Source organism: Petromyzon marinus, chromosome 61 (assembly GCF_048934315.1).
Source record: "Petromyzon marinus isolate PM22_M1 ecotype Great Lakes invasive population chromosome 61, UKy_Petmar_22M1.pri1.0, whole genome shotgun sequence".
Classification (NCBI taxonomy): Eukaryota; Metazoa; Chordata; class Hyperoartia; order Petromyzontiformes; family Petromyzontidae; genus Petromyzon; species Petromyzon marinus.
This window is the reverse complement of record NC_133727.1, coordinates 3,359,114-3,376,852: the sequence shown is the minus strand read 5'-3', so window position 1 is coordinate 3,376,852 and position 17,739 is coordinate 3,359,114. Positions and strand designations below refer to the sequence as shown.

General features: G+C 54.0%; 1 protein-coding gene across 2 annotated transcripts in view; it reads right to left on the bottom strand.

Moving 5' to 3' along the window:
- Positions 1-16,890, bottom strand: part of LOC116955746 (rab proteins geranylgeranyltransferase component A 2-like) — a 58,111-nt gene extending 41,221 nt beyond the window's left edge. The window contains exons 1-9 of one of the 2 annotated variants that reach the window (XM_032977026.2): positions 16,783-16,890; positions 15,663-15,729; positions 13,068-13,143; positions 11,470-11,627; positions 7,925-8,022; positions 7,148-7,326; positions 5,362-5,478; positions 4,186-4,306; positions 965-1,187 (exon numbers count right to left, since the gene is read on the bottom strand). In XM_032977026.2, coding sequence (XP_032832917.1) covers positions 965-1,187; positions 4,186-4,306; positions 5,362-5,478; positions 7,148-7,326; positions 7,925-8,022; positions 11,470-11,627; positions 13,068-13,143; positions 15,663-15,729; positions 16,783-16,834 — 1,091 coding nt within the window. In that variant the 5' untranslated portion in view covers positions 16,835-16,890. Of the gene's footprint in view, positions 1-964; positions 1,188-4,185; positions 4,307-5,361; positions 5,479-7,147; positions 7,327-7,909; positions 8,023-11,469; positions 11,628-13,067; positions 13,144-15,662; positions 15,730-16,782 lie in introns of both variants that reach the window. The other variant, XM_032977025.2, reaches the window with a different exon arrangement.
- Positions 16,891-17,739: the final 849 nt, after the last annotated feature.

The window sequence follows — 17,739 nt, the reverse complement described above, 5'->3', positions numbered from 1 at the left end:
TAACAGGTCGCTGCGTTTACACCTCACGGCCAAGTTCGGCTCCACCGCCACCCCTTCCACGGCATCATCGCTGCGGTAAACTTATTCAATAATAAATCGATTTCATTTTATTTTACCAGGAATGAGAGGCCCCAAGAATATCTTCTTGCCAGAAGCGACCTGGCCGTCGCAAACGATGGCCCAGCGTAGGGCGAGGCCTATCGTCATCGTCGTCATCGCCGTCATCGCCGTCATCGCCGTCATCGCCGTCATCGCCATCATCGTCGTCATCGCCGTCATCGCCGTCATCGCCGTCATCGCCGTCATCGCCGTCGTGTGGGAATTCATAGCAGCTGCAGCAGCGGCAGCAGCCAAACAACTCTGAAAAGTGCGGTGACGTCGATTCCAAAATGCGGCGGGGAACAACCGGAGGACCCGGAGAAAAATCCACGCGACCACGGGGAGAGAGACGGAGAGACACGCACACTCCAAATATACAGGAGCAGACGTCAGGGTCGGGATCGAACCCACCACCTCCTGTACACCAGGCGAGGTAGTTAACATCTCACCAAGGAGAGAGAGGGAGAGACACGCAGACTCCAAATATACAGCAGCAGCAGCAGGGGTCAGGGTCGGGATCGAACCCACGACCTCCTGCGTACCAGGCGAGGTAGTTAACATCTCCTCGCCACCGGGGCTGCCTTCAATAATCACCCCGGGGAGGACCGCCGTTGTCTCTCCCCGGCGGCGGTGTTTACTGCACACCGCGCCAGGGCAACACATTTGAGGCCGAGTCGACCTAGGGGTGGCCCGCCGTGGTGTTTGCGGCCGTGAGCGGGAATCGAACTCGTGTCGCCGGGGTCCCCGTGCGCTCACGAATGCTTCAAATCAAGATTGCGCAGTTTCAAGCTCGCAGCTTGGCTCACCGACCCGCGACGACCTCTTGACCCCGTGCGTAATTATTGCCGCCCCCAGCGGCCCTCACCTGCAGAAGCATTGTGGCACCTCCCCGCTCCCGTAGAGCGGGAAGAGGAAGGGCGTGTTGCCGTAGCGACCCAGGCTGGCCAGGAAGCGGCGCGTGGCGGCGAGCCCCTCCTCCGTGGAGACCTCCTCCGTCGTCATGGCGATGGAGTGGACCACGAAGTGGCGCAGGTTCGGGGTCAGCTGACGCGCCTGCAGGAAGCTGGCAAACGGCTTGCCCCTGAAGGCTGTGGCGGAGGGGGCCGGGCGGGGGTGGGGGGTGGAGGGGGGTGTGATGGAGGGATGGGGAGGGAGGAGAGGGAGGAGAGGGGGGAGGGAGGAGAGGGGGAGGGAGGAGAGGGAGGAGAGGGGGGGGAGGAGAGGGGGGAGGGAGGAGAGGGGGGAGGGAGGAGAGGGAGGGCGGAGAGGGGGGAGGGAGGGAGGAGAGGGGGGGGATGGAGGGAGGGATGAAGGGGAGGAGGGAGGGAGGGAGGGAGGGAGGAGAGGGGGGGGGATGGAGGGAGGGATGAAGAGGAGGAGGGAGGGAGGGAGGGAGGAGAGGGGGGAGGGAGGAGAGGGGAGAGGGAGGAGAGGGGGGGGAGGAGAGGGAGGAGGGAGGAGAGGGGGGGGAGGGAGGAGGAGAGGGAGGAGGAGAGGGGGGGGAGGGAGGGAGGAGAGGGGGGAGGGAGGGAGGGAGGGAGGAGTGATGATGGAGACATTGAGGGTGGGAGGGTAGCGTGAGGTGCGTGGAGGAAGAGGAGCAGGGAAAGGACAAGGAGACAACAATTTGTTTTCAGATGACTAAGAATAAAAAAAATGAATTCTCATCGGCATCATCATCACGGAAATAATTAGGGAAACTAATTACGTTTGCACGCTCCGTGACATTCACTCCGGGCTGGGGTCGCGGCTGGGTGCGGGAGGTTGGGGAGTGCTTCGGGGGGAAGTTCAGTGAAGAGTGTGTGTGTATGTGTGCGCGCGTGTGTACGTGTCTGTGTGTACACGTGTGTGTATGTGTGAGTGAGCGGTAGTGCAGTGGTGTAGCGCTACGAACTCGGTGACCCGAGTTCGATTCCCGCTCACGGCCAACACCGGTGAGGATTTTTGGACCGGGCATGGGCCTCCACCTGGGTCGACTCAGCCTCAAATGAGTACCTGCTGCGGTGCGTAAACATCGCCACTGGGGAGACAAAGGCGGTTGGGCGTGGTGTTGGCCACCTACGATCCATCCTGGGTTTAACCCGCAGGCTGGATTGTGTGAGGAGCTCACAAATCCTTGAAAGATCTGGGCAAAGTCCCATCGGTGAGCTCCTCCGGCAGGCAAGGCTGCGTTGGCTGGGTCATGTTGCCCGCATGCACAGCCACCGCATTCCGAAACAGCTTTTGTTCGGCCGGATCGAGGGGGCTAAACGGGCGCGGCACAGGCTAGAGAAGAGATGGAGTGATGTGGTACAGGAGGACGTGGAGCTGAGTGGACTTGCCGATGACTGGTACCAGAGGTGTCAAGATCGGCCTCTGTGGAGGAGGCTCGTGAAGGATGCTACCGGGCAGTTGGAGGCAGTCGCCCTCCAACAACAACGGAGGACAGAGGACCGATGCTCACAACGAGCGGAGCGCCGGGCGGCTAAAATGCAGTAAGTTGGCACAGTAGGGCTACAGGTGATGCATCTGCCAGTAGTCATCTCAGTCAGTCAACCAATGGCACCTGCTGGGTCTGTCCCGTGACCTCCTGTCAGCAGCGAGCCTTCGACAACTTCAAGTGGCCTCAAAGTGCACCTAGCCTGGTACAGGCGCCATGGTGACGTCACTTAGTGGCAAATGGCAGAGCATTGTATTATTGTGTTGACTCCTTGAAAAATGATTCTGATTGGTGTTTTAACATCTTAACACAACTCCTGTTTTGATAGTGGCAAGAAAGCTCCCATATTGAACCCCAAGTACGATTACCTACGACCCCGCACAAGACTCAAACGTCTGTGGAGACAGGGAGACAGGGAGACAGGGAGAGAGAGAGAGGCACGGAGAGAGACACGGAGAGTGAGACAGGGAGAGAGACAGGGAGAGAGACACAGGGAGAGAGAGAGACACAGGGAGAGAGAGACACAGGGAGAGAGAGAGACACAGGGAGAGAGAGATACAGGGAGAGAGAGACACAGGGAGAGAGAGACACAGGGAGAGAGAGACACGGAGAGAGACAGGGAGAGACAGGGAGAGAGACACGGAGAGTGAGACAGGGAGAGAGACAGGGAGAGAGACACAGGGAGAGAGAGACACAGGGAGAGAGAGACAGGGAGAGACAGTGAGAGAGACAGGGAGAGAGACAGGGAGAGAGACAGGGAGAGAGACAGGGAGAGAGAGACAGGGAGAGAGACACACAGGGAGAGAGAGACACAGGGAGAGAGAGACAGGGAGACAGAGAGACACAGGGAGAGAGAGACACAGGGAGAGAGATACAGGGAGAGAGAGACAGGGGAGAGACAGGGAGAGAGAGACAGGGGAGAGACAGGGAGAGAGAGACAGGGAGAGAGACAGGAAAACAGAAAGACAGGGAGACAGGGAGAGAGACAGAAAGACAGGGAGAGACAGGAGAGACACAAGGAGGGAGACAGGGAGAGAGAGACACAGGGAGAGAGAGACAGGGACAGAGACAGGGACAGAGACAGGGACAGAGACAGGGAGAGAGAGACAGGGAGAGAGAGACAGAAAGACAGGGAGACAGACAGGGAGACAGACAGGGAGAGACAGGAAGAGACAGGTAGAGAGAGAGAGAGAGACAGGGAGAGAGAGACAGACAGGGAGAGACAGGTAGAGAGAGAGACAGGGAGAGAGACAGGAAGACAGACAGGGAGAGAGACAGAGAGACAGGTAGAGAGAGAGACAGGGAGAGAGAGAGACAGGTAGAGAGAGACAGGGAGAGAGACAGAGAGACAGACAGGGAGAGACAGGGAGAGAGACAGAGAGACAGGTAGAGAGAGAGACAGGGAGAGAGAGAGACAGGTAGAGAGAGAGAGACGAAGAGACAGGTAGAGAGAGAGACAGGGAGAGAGACAGGGAGAGACAGGTAGAGAGAGAGACAGGGAGAGACAGGTAGAGAGAGACAGGTAGAGAGACAGGAAGAGACAGGTAGAGAGAGAGAGACAGGTAGAGAGACAGGGAGAGACAGGTAGAGAGAGAGACAGGTAGAGAGACAGGTAGAGAGAGAGAGAGAGACAGGGAGTAGCGTGGGAGGGGGGTTGAACCCCGCACCTGCGAACTCGTGTGCTCGCTGCTCGTGGTCCAGGGAGAGTTCGAGCAGCTTCATGAGCAGCCGCTTCTCCACCAGCGACACGCGGCGGCTGGAGAAGACGTCGGCTCGCGAGCACGGCACCTGTGACAAAGATCCCCCGTGTAGCCCACGCAGACTGCCGGGGCAAGTGCTGAGAGCGAACAGGGCACCCGTGCCCCCCTCCCACGGCAAAGACAAAGACCCGCCCCCCCCCGCCCCGTGTCGCCCATGCTGGCTGATGATCGCCGTGGCTCCGATGAAAGTGCCAGGTCAGGTTGGGTCGGGTAGAAATCAGAATCAGAAAGGGTTTTATTCGCCATGTAAGTTCACACCGACACGGAATTTACTTTGGCAGGATGGTGCATACATTCAACATATAGGAATCTAAAATCTTAAATAAGTTTTAAACAAGTCTTACTATAATAAGGGTTAAAAGTCTAACACCAAGTGGCTGAAGTATATAAAATTAAATAAATATCGAATATAAAATAGCTTTAAGATATAATTTTAAAAATAAAAAATACAAATAGCATAGAGGGTCCAGCGAAAGCGGGATGGGGTCTCATGAAAGGTGGTCAGAATCGCGGGTCTAGTGAAAGTGGGTCCCGGTCGCGGGTACCGGCGAAAGTGGATCAGCTCAGGTTGGGTCGGGTAGGATCGTTTGGTCCAGCGAAAGCGGGTTGGGGGTCTCATGAAAGTGGGTCGGGTCACGTTGTGGGCCAAATGAAAGTGGGTCGATTCGTGGGTCTAGTGAAAGTGGGTCGGCTTGAGGCCAAGTGAAACTGGGTCGGCTTGGGGTCTGGTGAAAGTGGGTCGAGTCGTGGGTCTAGACAAAGTGGGTCGGCTTGAGGCCTAGTGAGAGTGGGTCGGCTTGGGGTCTAGTGAAAGTGGGTCGGCTTGAGGTCTAGTGAAAGTGGGTCTGCTTGGGGTCTGGTGAAAGTGGGTCGATTCGTGGGTCTAGTGAAAGTGGGTCTGCTTGAGGCCTAGTGAAAGTGGGTCTGCTTGAGGCCTAGTGAAAGTGGGTCCGCTTGGGGCCTAGTGAAAGTGGGTCGAGTCGTGGGTCCAAGAAAAGTGGATCGGGTCAGGCTGTCGGGTCAAGGGTCAGGGGAAAGTGGGTCGTGGGTCACCCCCCCCGCCCCCGCCCGCGATGCCCCCACCTGCTGCACGTGTCCGTGGAGCAGCGTGAGGACGCGCGTGACGCTCTTGAACTCAGCGTAGCGGCTCACTTGAGACTTGGTGAGGAGCTCCACCAGGGGACCGCGCGCAAACAGGCACTGGGCACGCACGGACACACACATGGACGCACACACACACACGCACGGACGCACACGCACGGACACACACGCACACACACGCACGGACGGACGCACACGCACGGACACACACGCACGGACACACACATGGACGCACACACGCACATGGACGCACACACGCACACGCACGGACGCACACACGCACGGACACACGCGCACACACGCACGGACGCACACGCACGGACACACACACGCACGGACAGACGCACACACACGCACGGACGCACACGCACGGACACACACACACACGGACGCACACACACGGACACACACGCACAGACACACACACACGGACACAGACGTACGAGCACACACACGTACGGGAACACGCATACACGCGCACGCATGGACACGCACGGGCACACACGTAATAGACTGTTGGAGTAAGTGCACCTTTGAAGGCCGGCACGGCACACGAGGGGGTTGGTGGCCAGCACCACGCCCGGCCGTCTTTGTCTCCCCAGTGGCGATGTTTACTACACACCACCAGTGCCGGATTATCCTAGTAGCACAAGTAGCTACATATGTAGTAGTAGCTACTACATGTGTAGTAGCTACTACTACATGTGTAGTAGCTACTACACATGTAGTAGCAACTACTACATGTGTAGTAGCTACTACACATGTAGTAGCAACTACTACATGTAGTAGCTACTACAAGGGCACATGCGTAGCTACTACACAAGTAGCTACAAATGCTACGCGCCACGTACTTTCAAGGGCCCCGCGCTAAATGCTTTCAAGCTGTCAATTCCGGTTCAGTGATCCTGCACTTGCTCTATCACTATAGTACAGGCGTGGGGCTAATGTTTTGACTCGCGGGCCACAATGGGTTCTAAAATTTGACAGAGGGGCCGGGCCAGGAACAGATGGACGGAGCGTTTGTGTGAACTAAATATAAATGACGTGGTAAAAATCATGACGTGAAAGGATTTGGCCTTTAACAGGTGGCAAAGCGTTTACTTGCGAGGCAATTTAAACAAATTGCACGAACATGAACGATACAAAAACGTATCGTAACTCCCGGTCAAAGTGCGCCATCTAATGGGGAAATGGGGGGCATTACAGGAGAAAGGTAAAATTTAATTTAATAGTAATAATATTTGGACAAGTTCAGCGGGCTGGATTAAAAAGCCCAACGGGCCGTACTTTGCCCACGTCTGCTATAGTACTATACCGCCTTTACATTTTACGCACGACCGGGTGTTTAAGGTTAGTGATTTGTCGAATTGTCTGGGCAGTATAGCAAATGAAAAAACACAATTACTATACTACGCAAGTAAAAAAATAATGTGTTTTAATATTTACGTGTTTTTTATTTATTTATTCAGGGCCCCTTTATAACATCATATGCTACAGGCCCCGCACTGACCACCACGCCAACTCTCCCCGCAATGTCGCACGGACAAACACACACGCACAGACATTTCCCGTGATGATGCCGATGATGTTGACGACGTCAACCAACGATGATGTCAGTTCTGATGACCTCAATGACGATGATGATAATTCGCATCAATGCTGATATCTACATGATGATAATTACGATGACGATAGCAGCGATGACGATGATGATGATGATGTTGATGACGATGTTGACGGTGACGAGGTGCACCCCGCCCAGGCTCACGTTCGGAGCGAGGTCGATGTTGAAGCGTCGTCCGTTTTTAACGACGTCGGAAAAATGGATAAGGGCAGCAGTTTTGCGCCCGGCGCTCCCCTCTGATTGGTCGCCTGTCGCCGTAACCTCCGACCCCGAGTCACCCTCCTTTGCCTTCTCTCCGACCTCCGACCCTTCATCGCCACTGGCTGCAATCAAACAAGATGACAAATTAGACAAGGAGCCATCAGAGTCTACGGGGTCTCTGTGCGAGTCTACGGGTCTCTGTGCGAGTCTACGGGTCTCTGTGCGAGTCTACGTGTCTCTAAGTGAGTCTATGGGTCTCTGTGCGAGTCTATGGGTCTCTATGTGAGTCTATGGGTCTCTGTGCGAGTCTACAGGTCTCTGTGCGAGTCTACGGGTCTCTGTGCGAGTCTACTGGTCTCTGTGCGAGTCTATGGATCTTTCTGCGAGTCTATGGATCTCTGTGCGAGTCTACGGGTCTCTGTGCGAGTCTATGGATCTCTGTGCGAGTCTATGGATCTCTGTGCAAGTCTATGGGTCTCTGTGTTGAGTCTATGGGTCTCTGTGCGAGTCCATGGATCTCTATGCGAGTCTGCGAGTCTCTGTGCGAGTCCATGGGTCTGTGTGCGAGTCTACTGGTCTCTGTGTGAGTCCATGGGTGACCGCCGCACAGATCTATGGGTACACTTCTAATCACTGCGCATCACCCACAAGTGCCGCCCCCTTCAGGAAAACATGTGACCTCCTTCCAGGTGCACTGTGGGATACCTCCAGCGTCGGCACCTTGTGCCATGTCTCCATTCTCCTGCTGCTCTTGCTGCTGCTCCTGCTGCTGCTCCTGCTGCTGCTCCTGTTGCTGCTCCTGTTCCTTGGGTTCTTCGCTAGAGAGTAAGGATGGCAAAAGGCTGTAAGGATTCGCACGCAGGGTGGCCTTGCGTTTCATCTCAGTCGTCGTCGCTGTAACAGCCCGCAGCTTTTGTTCCTCGCCTACAACAGCCTCCACCTCCTCTCCCTGCCGAGCCCACCATCATCATCCTGCGACTGCTGCTGCCTGGCCCCCGCATCCCAGCTAAGGCCAGGCCTACCCTAACCCCTATCACTACCCCTATCACTACCCCTATCACTACCCCTATCACTACCCCAACCCCTATCACTACCCCTATCACTACCACTATCACTACCCCTATCACTAACCCAACCCCTATCACTCCCCCTATCACTCCCCCTATCACCACCCCTATCACTACCCCAACCCCTATCACTACCCCAACCCCTATCACTACCCCTATCACTACCACTATCACTACCCCTATCACTACCCCTATCACTAACCCAACACCTATCACTCCCCCTATCTAAACCCCTATCACTACCCCTATCACCACCCCAACCCCTATCACTACCCCAACCCCTATCACTACCCCTATCACCACCCCAACCCCTATCACTACCCCTATCACTACCACTATCACTACCCCTATCACTACCCCAACCCCTATCACTACCCCTATCACTACCCCATCACTACCCCAACCTCTATCACTACCCCTATCACTACCACTATCACTACCCCTATCACCACCCCAACCCCTATCACTACCCCTATCACTACCACTATCACTACCCCAATCACCACCCCAACCCCTATCACTACCCCTATCACCACCCCAACCCCCATCAATACAATACCTGTCAACCACTTATCAGTGCCCTACCTGATTATAGACCAACTCAGACCTTATTGGTTACCCCGTGCCCCTTATAAATCTCAACGTTCATCCTACAAAGTCCCATCACAAGGGAGAAACACAAACACATAGACACAAAGCTGTAGTTGTGTTGTCCGTATTGAAACGGCTGTAGGCCATATGGACTTGAAAACATAAATTTCCCTGTACAAGAATATGGGGCTAGACCGTGATGGGTTGACAGCTCTGCACTACCCCTACATCAACCACTACCCCCTATCACAACCCCTACAACAACCACTACCCCCTATCACAACCCCTACAACAACCACTACCCCCTATCACAATCTCTACATCAACCACTACCCCCTATCACAACCCCTACAACAACCACTACCCCCTATCACAACCCTTACAACAACCACTACCCCCTATCACAACCCTTACAACAACCACTACCCCCTATCACAACCCCTACAACAACCAATACCCCCTATCACAACCCCTACATCAACCACTACCCCCTATCACAACCCTTACAACAACCACTACCCCCTATCACAACCCTTACAACAACCACTACCCCCTATCACAACCCCTACAACAACCACTACCCCCTATCACAACCCTTACAACAACCACTACCCCCTATCACAACCCTTACAACAACCACTACCCCCTATCACAACCCCTACAACAACCAATACCCCCTATCACAACCCCTACATCAACCACTACCCCCTATCACAACCCCTACAACAACCACTACCCCCTATCACAACCCTTACAACAACCACTACCCCCTATCACAACCCCTACAACAACCACTACCCCCTATCACAACCCCTACAACAACCACTACCCCCTATCACAACCCCTACAACAACCACTACCCCCTATCACAACCCCTACAACAACCACTACCCCCTATCACAACCCCTACATTAACCACTACCCCCTATCACAACCCCTACATCAACCACTACCCCCTATCAGAACCCCTACAACAACCACTACCCCCTATCACAACCCCTACAACAACCACTACCCCCTATCATAACCCCTACATCAACCACTACCCCCTATCACAACCCCTACAACAACCACTACCCCCTATCACAACCCTTACAACAACCACTACCCCCTATCACAACCCCTACAACAACCACTACCCCCTATCACAACCCTTACAACAACCACTACCCCCTATCACAACCCTTACAACAACCACTACCCCCTATCACAACCCTTACAACAACCACTACCCCCTATCACAACCCCTACATCAACCACTACCCCCTATCACAACCCCTACATCAACCACTACCCCCTATCACAACCCCTACATCAACCACTACCCCCTATCACAACCCCTACAACAACCACTACCCCCTATCACAACCCTTACAACAACCACTACCCCCTATCACAACCCCTACAACAACCACTACCCCCTATCACAACCCTTACAACAACCACTACCCCCTATCACAACCCTTACAACAACCACTACCCCCTATCACAACCCCTACATCAACCACTACCCCCTATCACAACCCCTACAACAACCACTACCCCCTATCACAACCCCTACATCAACCACTACCCCCTATCACAACCCCTACAACAACCACTACCCCCTATCACAACCCCTACATCAACCACTACCCCCTATCACAACCCCTACAACAACCACTATCCCCTATCACAACCCCTACATCAACCACTACCCCCTATCACAACCCCTACAACAACCACTACCCCCTATCACAACCCTTACAACAACCACTACCCCCTATCACAACCCCTACAACAACCACTACCCCCTATAGTAAAACACCTCCACATCACCCACACCCCCCCCCAGCACCTCTCATAGTAAAACACCTCCACACCTCTCGTAGTAAAACACCTCCACACCCCTCCACACCTCTCATAGTAAAACACCTCCCCACCTCTCGTAGTAAAACAACTCCACACCCCTCCACACCTCTCATAGTAAAACACCTCCACACCTCTCATAGTAAAACACCTCCACACCTCTCATAGTAAAACACCTCCACACCTCTCGTAGTAAAACACCTCCACACCTCTCATAGTAAAACACCTCCACACCTCTCATAGTAAAACACCTCCACACCTCTCGTAGTAAAACACCTCCACACCTCTCATAGTAAAACACCTCCACACCTCTCATAGTAAAACACCTCCACACCTCTCATAGTAAAACACCTCCACACCTCTCATAGTAAAACACCTCCACACCTCTCATAGTAAAACACCTCCACACCTCTCATAGTAAAACACCTCCACACCTCTCGTAGTAAAACACCTCCACACCTCTCATAGTAAAACACCTCCACACCTCTCATAGTAAAACACCTCCACACCTCTCATAGTAAAACACCTCCACACCTCTCATAGTAAAACACCTCCACACCTCTCATAGTAAAACACCTCCACACCTCTCATAGTAAAACACCTCCACACCTCTCATAGTAAAACACCTCCACACCTCTCATAGTAAAACACCTCCACACCTCTCATAGTAAAACACCTCCACACCTCTCATAGTAAAACACCTCCACACCTCTCATAGTAAAACACCTCCACACCTCTCATAGTAAAACACCTCCACACCTCTCATAGTAAAACACCTCCACGTCGCCAACGTCGCCCGCGCCGCCATCGTCGCCGCCGAGCGGCACCAGGGTCTCCGCGTCGTCGCCCGCGTGCCGGGCCGGCTCGCCGCCCCCCTCCTCCTCCTCCTCCTCCCCGCGCTCGCCCCGCGCCTCTCCCTGGGGGGGGGGGGAGAATCAACGGGGGCGGCTCGGAATCTCACACGAGCGCTTGCTCGGCGCCGCCACCCGGGGAGACAAAGGCGGCCCCCGGGGCGGGCGTCGGCGCCGGTGCCGCGGCAGGCCTGCCCCCACCTCGGCCTACGTAGGCGCTGCTGCTGCTGCTGCTGCTGCTGCTCGCCAACGGCGCTTGCACCCACGGTCTGTTGTGGTCTGTTGAAGGCCCGTACGGGGGAGAGGATGGGTCTTTGTCTGTGCGCGGGCGTGTGGGTGCATAACGCTCACAACAACGAGCGGAGCGCCGGGTGGCTAAAGCGCAGCGGGTTGGCACAGTAGGGGGGCACAGGTGGTGCATCAGCCAGTCGTCTAAGTCAGTCGACCTGTGGCATCTGCTGGGTCTGCCCCGTGACCTCCTGCCAGCGGGCGTTCGACACTTCACGTGGCCTCAAGGTGCACATGGCCTGGCACAAGCGTCGTGGTGACGTCACCGCCACTTAGTGGCGAATGGCGGTTGTTGTTGTTGTAGGTGAGTGTGTGTGATGCAGGTTAGCGTGTATGATGTAGGTGAGTGTGTGTGATGTAGGTTAGTGTGTGTGATGTAGGTTAGTGTGTGTGATGTAGGTTAGTGTGTGTGATGTAGGTGAGTGTGTGATTCAGGTTAGTGTGTGTGATGTAGGTTAGTGTGTGTGATGTAGGTTAGTGTGTGTGATGTAGGTGAGTGTGTGTGATGTAGGTGAGTGTGTGATGTAGGTGAGTGTGTGTGATGTAGGTGAGTGTGTGTGATGTAGGTTAGTGTCTGGCACTCACCTACAATGGCGGTTACGGTTGTTGTTGTTGTTGCATAACAGTAGCTGGATGTCATATTCTTTGGGTCATTCGGTAAAGTCACGTAGATAGGTTCAAAGAAATAACAAAAATAACAAACAAAAAAACACGTTACTTTACCGGAAGTCCCAAAGAAAATGAATTCCTGCAGTCACGAAAGCTTTAAGTCAAGATTTAGTAGCTGGATGTGCGAGTTGTTGATTGCGGTTGTTGATGTATAGGGTTGTGTGTGTGTGTGTGGTGGGGGAGAGCGCGTTTGTGTGTGTGTGAAGGGTGATGGGGAGCGGTGGTGTCGTGGTTAGCGCTGACCTGCGCTACGAACCCGGCGTCCCGAGTCCAATTCCCGCTCAAGGCCAACACCAACACCGGTGACGATTATCTGAAACGGCCCTGGGCCTCCGCTAGGTCGACTCAGCCTCAAATGAGTACCTGGTGCGGTGTCTAGTAAACATCGCCACTGGGGAGACAAAGGCGGCCGGGCGTGGTGCTGGCCACCCACCCCCTCGTGTGCCGTCCCACCCTTAATAGGTGCCGCTCGCTAACAGCACTTGCCCCTACAGTATGTCACAGGCTATACGGGGGATCTTTGTCTTTGTCGCGTGGTGCATCACAAACCGTGGTGGAGTCTCTGATCCAGTCCTGCAGCCCTCGAAGATTGAAACTCGCCCAGTTTCCTCCATAGTAATCCCTCCTGTGGCACACACGTACACAACACGTGTACACAACACACGTACACAACACGCGTCACTCACGTACACAACACGCGTACACAACACACGTCACTCACGTACACAACACGCGTACACAACACGCGTACACAACACACGTACACAACACGTGTACACAACACGTGTACACAACACGCGTACACAACACACGTACACAACACGCGTCACTCACGTACACAACACGCGTACACAACACACGTCACCCACGTACACAACACACGTACACAACACGTGTACACAACACGCGTCACCCACGTACACAACACGCGTCACTCACGTACACAACACGCGTACACAACACGCGTACACAACACGTGTACACAACACGCGTCACCCACGTACACAACACGCGTACACAACACGTGTACACAACACGCGTCACCCACGTACACAACACGCGTCACCCACGTACACAACACGCGTACACAACACGCGTACACAACACACGCCACTCACGTACACCACATGCGTACACAACACACGTCACTCACGTACACAACACGCGTACACAACACACGTACACAACCCGCGTCACCCACGTACACCACATGCGTACACAACACACGTCACTCACGTACACAACACGCGTACCCAACACGCGTCACCCACGTACACAACACACGTACACAACACACGTCACTCACGTACACAACACGCGTACACAACACACGTACACAACACGCGTACACAACACACGTACACAACCCGCGTCACCCACATACACAACACGCGTACACAACACGCGTACACAACACGCGTCACTCACGTACACAACACACGTACACAACACGCGTCACTCACGTACACAACACGCGTACCCAACACGCGTCACCCACGTACACAACACGCGTACCCAACACACGTCACTCACGTACAAAACCCGCGTACACAACACGCGTCACCCACATACACAACACGCGTCACCCACATACACAACACGCGTCACTCACGTACACAACACGTGTACCCAACACGCGTACCCAACACGCGTCACCCACACGTCACTCACGTACACAACACGCGTACCCAACACGCGTCACCCACGCGGCACTCACGTACACAACACGCGGCACACACGCGCGCGCGCGCTACAGCACGTGGCCCTCACGTCGCCAACAACACGAAATGCCAGACACATTCGTCAAATAACGCTGCCCGGATCAGTCGATCAATTTACTTTGGGTCGGGCCCACTAATGGCTGATGCCACGCTATCGTGGACGTGACATGGGGACGGAGGGATTACAGGGGGCTGCGTGGGGCCAGCCGATATGACGACGGGGGGTAGAATGGGGAGAGAGTCGATATCGGCCACGTAGACGCGAAAGCAGGGAAATGTTATAAACGTGAACAACACAAAATGGTTAGTTTCACAATGATAAACAAAACAAAAAACTACGGGACTATGCTTTGATTGGGTCTATGTGTGTACGCGTCTCTATGTAATTATATGGGTCTCTGTGTGAGTCTATGGGTCTCAGTGTGAGTCTGTGGGTCTCTGTGTAAGTCTATGGGTCTCAGTGTGAGTCTATGGGTCTCAGTGTGAGTCTATGGGTCTCTGTGTAAGTCTATGGGTCTCTGTTTAAGTCTATGGGTCTCTGTGTGAGTCTATGGGTCTTAGTGTGAGTCTATGGGTCTCTGTGTGAGTCTATGGGTCTCAGTGTGAGTCATTAGGTCTCATATTAAGCCTATGGGTCTCTGTCTAAGTAGTGTGGGTCTATGGGTGTGAATGTAATCCTACAGGTCTCTATGCATGCCTTTGGGTATCTGTGTAAATTCATGGATCGACTAATCAATACGCCTGGCTTCATCACAAAAGGAATGAACATCAATTAAAATGAATGAGCGTGATGGAATGAATACATGGGGTCAGTGGTGATGGTGACAATGGTCATATCGATGGCAATTGTGGTGATGGGAATGATGGTGATGATGGCATTGGTGATGGTGGTGATGGGATTGGTGATAGCGGTGATGGTGGTGCATGTGATGGTGATGGGGGAATCGTGAAGGTGATGATGATAATGGGATTGTAGGTTGCGGTGATGATGGTAAAGGCAATGGTGGTGATGGGAAGGGCATGGTGTTGGTGTTGGTGGTGATGGACTGGTGATGGGACTGGTGATGGTGGTGATGGACTGGTGATGGGAAGGGCATGGTGTTGGTGTTGGTGGTGATGGACTGGTGATGGGACTGGTGATGGTGGTGATGGACTGGTGATGATGGTAAAGGCAATGGTGGTGATGGGAAGGGCATGGTGTTGGTGGTGATGGACTGGTGATGGGAAGGGCATGGTGGTGGTAATGGCGGTGATGGGACTGCTGATGGTGGTGCAGGTGATGGTGGTGATGGTGGTGGTGGTGGTGATGGTGGTGATGGTGGTGATGGACTGGTGATGGCAAGGGAATGGTGGTGGTGATGGGACTGATGATAGTGGTCATGGTGGGGCAGGTGATGGTGGTGATGGTGGTGATGTCTGTCACCTGTCCAGATGTAGAACGCTCTGCCCGACACGCGCGCACGCTGCCGCTACAATAGACTCCGGCAAACCTGACAAGACACAAAGACAAAGAGCCCCCGTGTAGCCTTAACAGACTTTTGGGGTAAGTAGAGAGAATCACCTATGAAGGCCGCAACGGCACATGAGTGGGTGGGTGAGTGAGTGGGTGGGTGGGTGAGTGGGTGGGTGAGTGGGTGGGTGGGTGGGTGGGTGGGTGAGTGGGTGGGTGGGTGAGTGGGTGGGTGGGTGGGTGAGTGGGTGGGTGGGTGGGTGAGTGGGTGGGTGGGTGGGTGAGTGGGTGGGTGGGTGGGTGAGTGGGTGGGTGGGTGGGTGAGTGGGTGAGTGAGTGGGTGGGTGAGTGGGTGAGTGAGTGGGTGGGTGAGTGGGTGAGTGAGTGGGTGAGTGGGTGGTTGAGTGAGTGGGTGAGTGGGTGGGTGTGTGAGTGGGTGAGTGACTGAATGAGTGACTGAGTGAGTGGGTGAGTGGGTGGGTGAGTGGGTGGGTGGGTGAGTGGGTGAGTGACTGGGTGAGTGGGTTGATGTTCAGACACCGCACCGGAGTCGACCTAGCAGAGGCCCAAAACCGATTCAGATATTCGCCACTGTTGTTGGTCGTGAACGGGACTCGAACGCAGCCCACCAGGCTCATTGTGCAGTGCGCTAACCACTGCACCCACCGCTCTCCATGTGTTTACATGCCCAGTTCCGTACGCGGTTGGCTTGTCGAACTGTAAATAACCACTCAGTAGTTTATTACAAAACGACAGTTCTATATATGTAGTACAGTTTATACTGCGACTAAACACACCTCTCGATTTAACATTTTATTTCGCACGTTCTTCAAACGTCAAACAACGCAAAAAAATGACTTGACAGGATTCCCGTAGAGGCCTACGGTCGGTTGGGGTGGACTCGTACCGGGGAAGACGCCTCCTCCCCGGTACGGAATCTATCCGAGCGGCGGGAACACCCCCACACAGCGGCACATCTCCGCTCGACAGCGACGACAGCCGCGCGCTGTGGCCGCGTCTGAGGGTAAAAGAATAAAGAGATCGGGAGAGAGAAATAAGATACGTTAAAAAAGGCGCAAATATAAAGTTTTACCCGTGCCCAGTAACACGACATCGAAACGGTCTCCGAGATGCAGGTCGGCCATCTTTGTAAGGGGTGGGCGGGGAGGGGGTGACGTCACCGGGAGGGTTTGTGGGCGTGGTCTTCTCTGCGGGGAGCGGTGGCGCAGCGGTTAGCGCCACGAAACGCCGGCGCTCGCCTGTGTTGTTGATGATAGTGCTGTTGTTGTGTTGATGTTGTTGTTGTGGTGTTGATGTTGTTGTGTTGATGTTGTTGTGTTGTTGTTTTGTTGATGTGTTGATGTTGTTGTGTTGTTGTTGTGTTGTTATGTTGTTGTGTTGATGTTGTTGTGTTGATGTTGTTGTGTTGATATTGTTGTTATTGTGTTGATATTGTTGTTATTGCGTTGATGTTGTGTTGATGTTGTTGATGTTGTGTTTATATTGTTGTTGATATTGTTGTTGCGTTGATATTGCTGTTGTGTTGATATTGTTGTTGTGTTGTTGTGTTGGTATTGTTGTTGTTGTGCGTGCCTCCAGTCTTCAAACCTCACTCCCTGGTGCAATTCAGTCGCCCTGCCACGTCGTGTTCCCATCAATCTTCCCCTCTCACACACGCGGATGGCACGCGTGCCTGTGTGTCTCTGTGTGTGTGCCTGTGTGTGTCTGTGCACCCTGAGGCCTCAGGGTGCACATAGCCTGGCACAAGCGTCGTGGTGACGTCACCGCCACTTAGTGGCGAATGGCGGTTGTTGTTGTGTGTGTCTCTGTGTGTGTGTCTGTGTGTGTCTGTGTGTATGTCTGTGTGTGGGTGTCTGTGTGTGTGTACCTGTGTGTGTGTCTGTGTGTGTCTGTGTGTGCGTCTGTGTGTCTGTGTGTCTGCGTGTGTGCTTGTGTGTGTGTGCGTCTGTGTGTCTGTGTGTGTCTGCGTGTGTGTGTACCTGTGTGTGTACCTGTGCGTGTGTACCTGTGCGTGTGTCTGTGTGTGTGT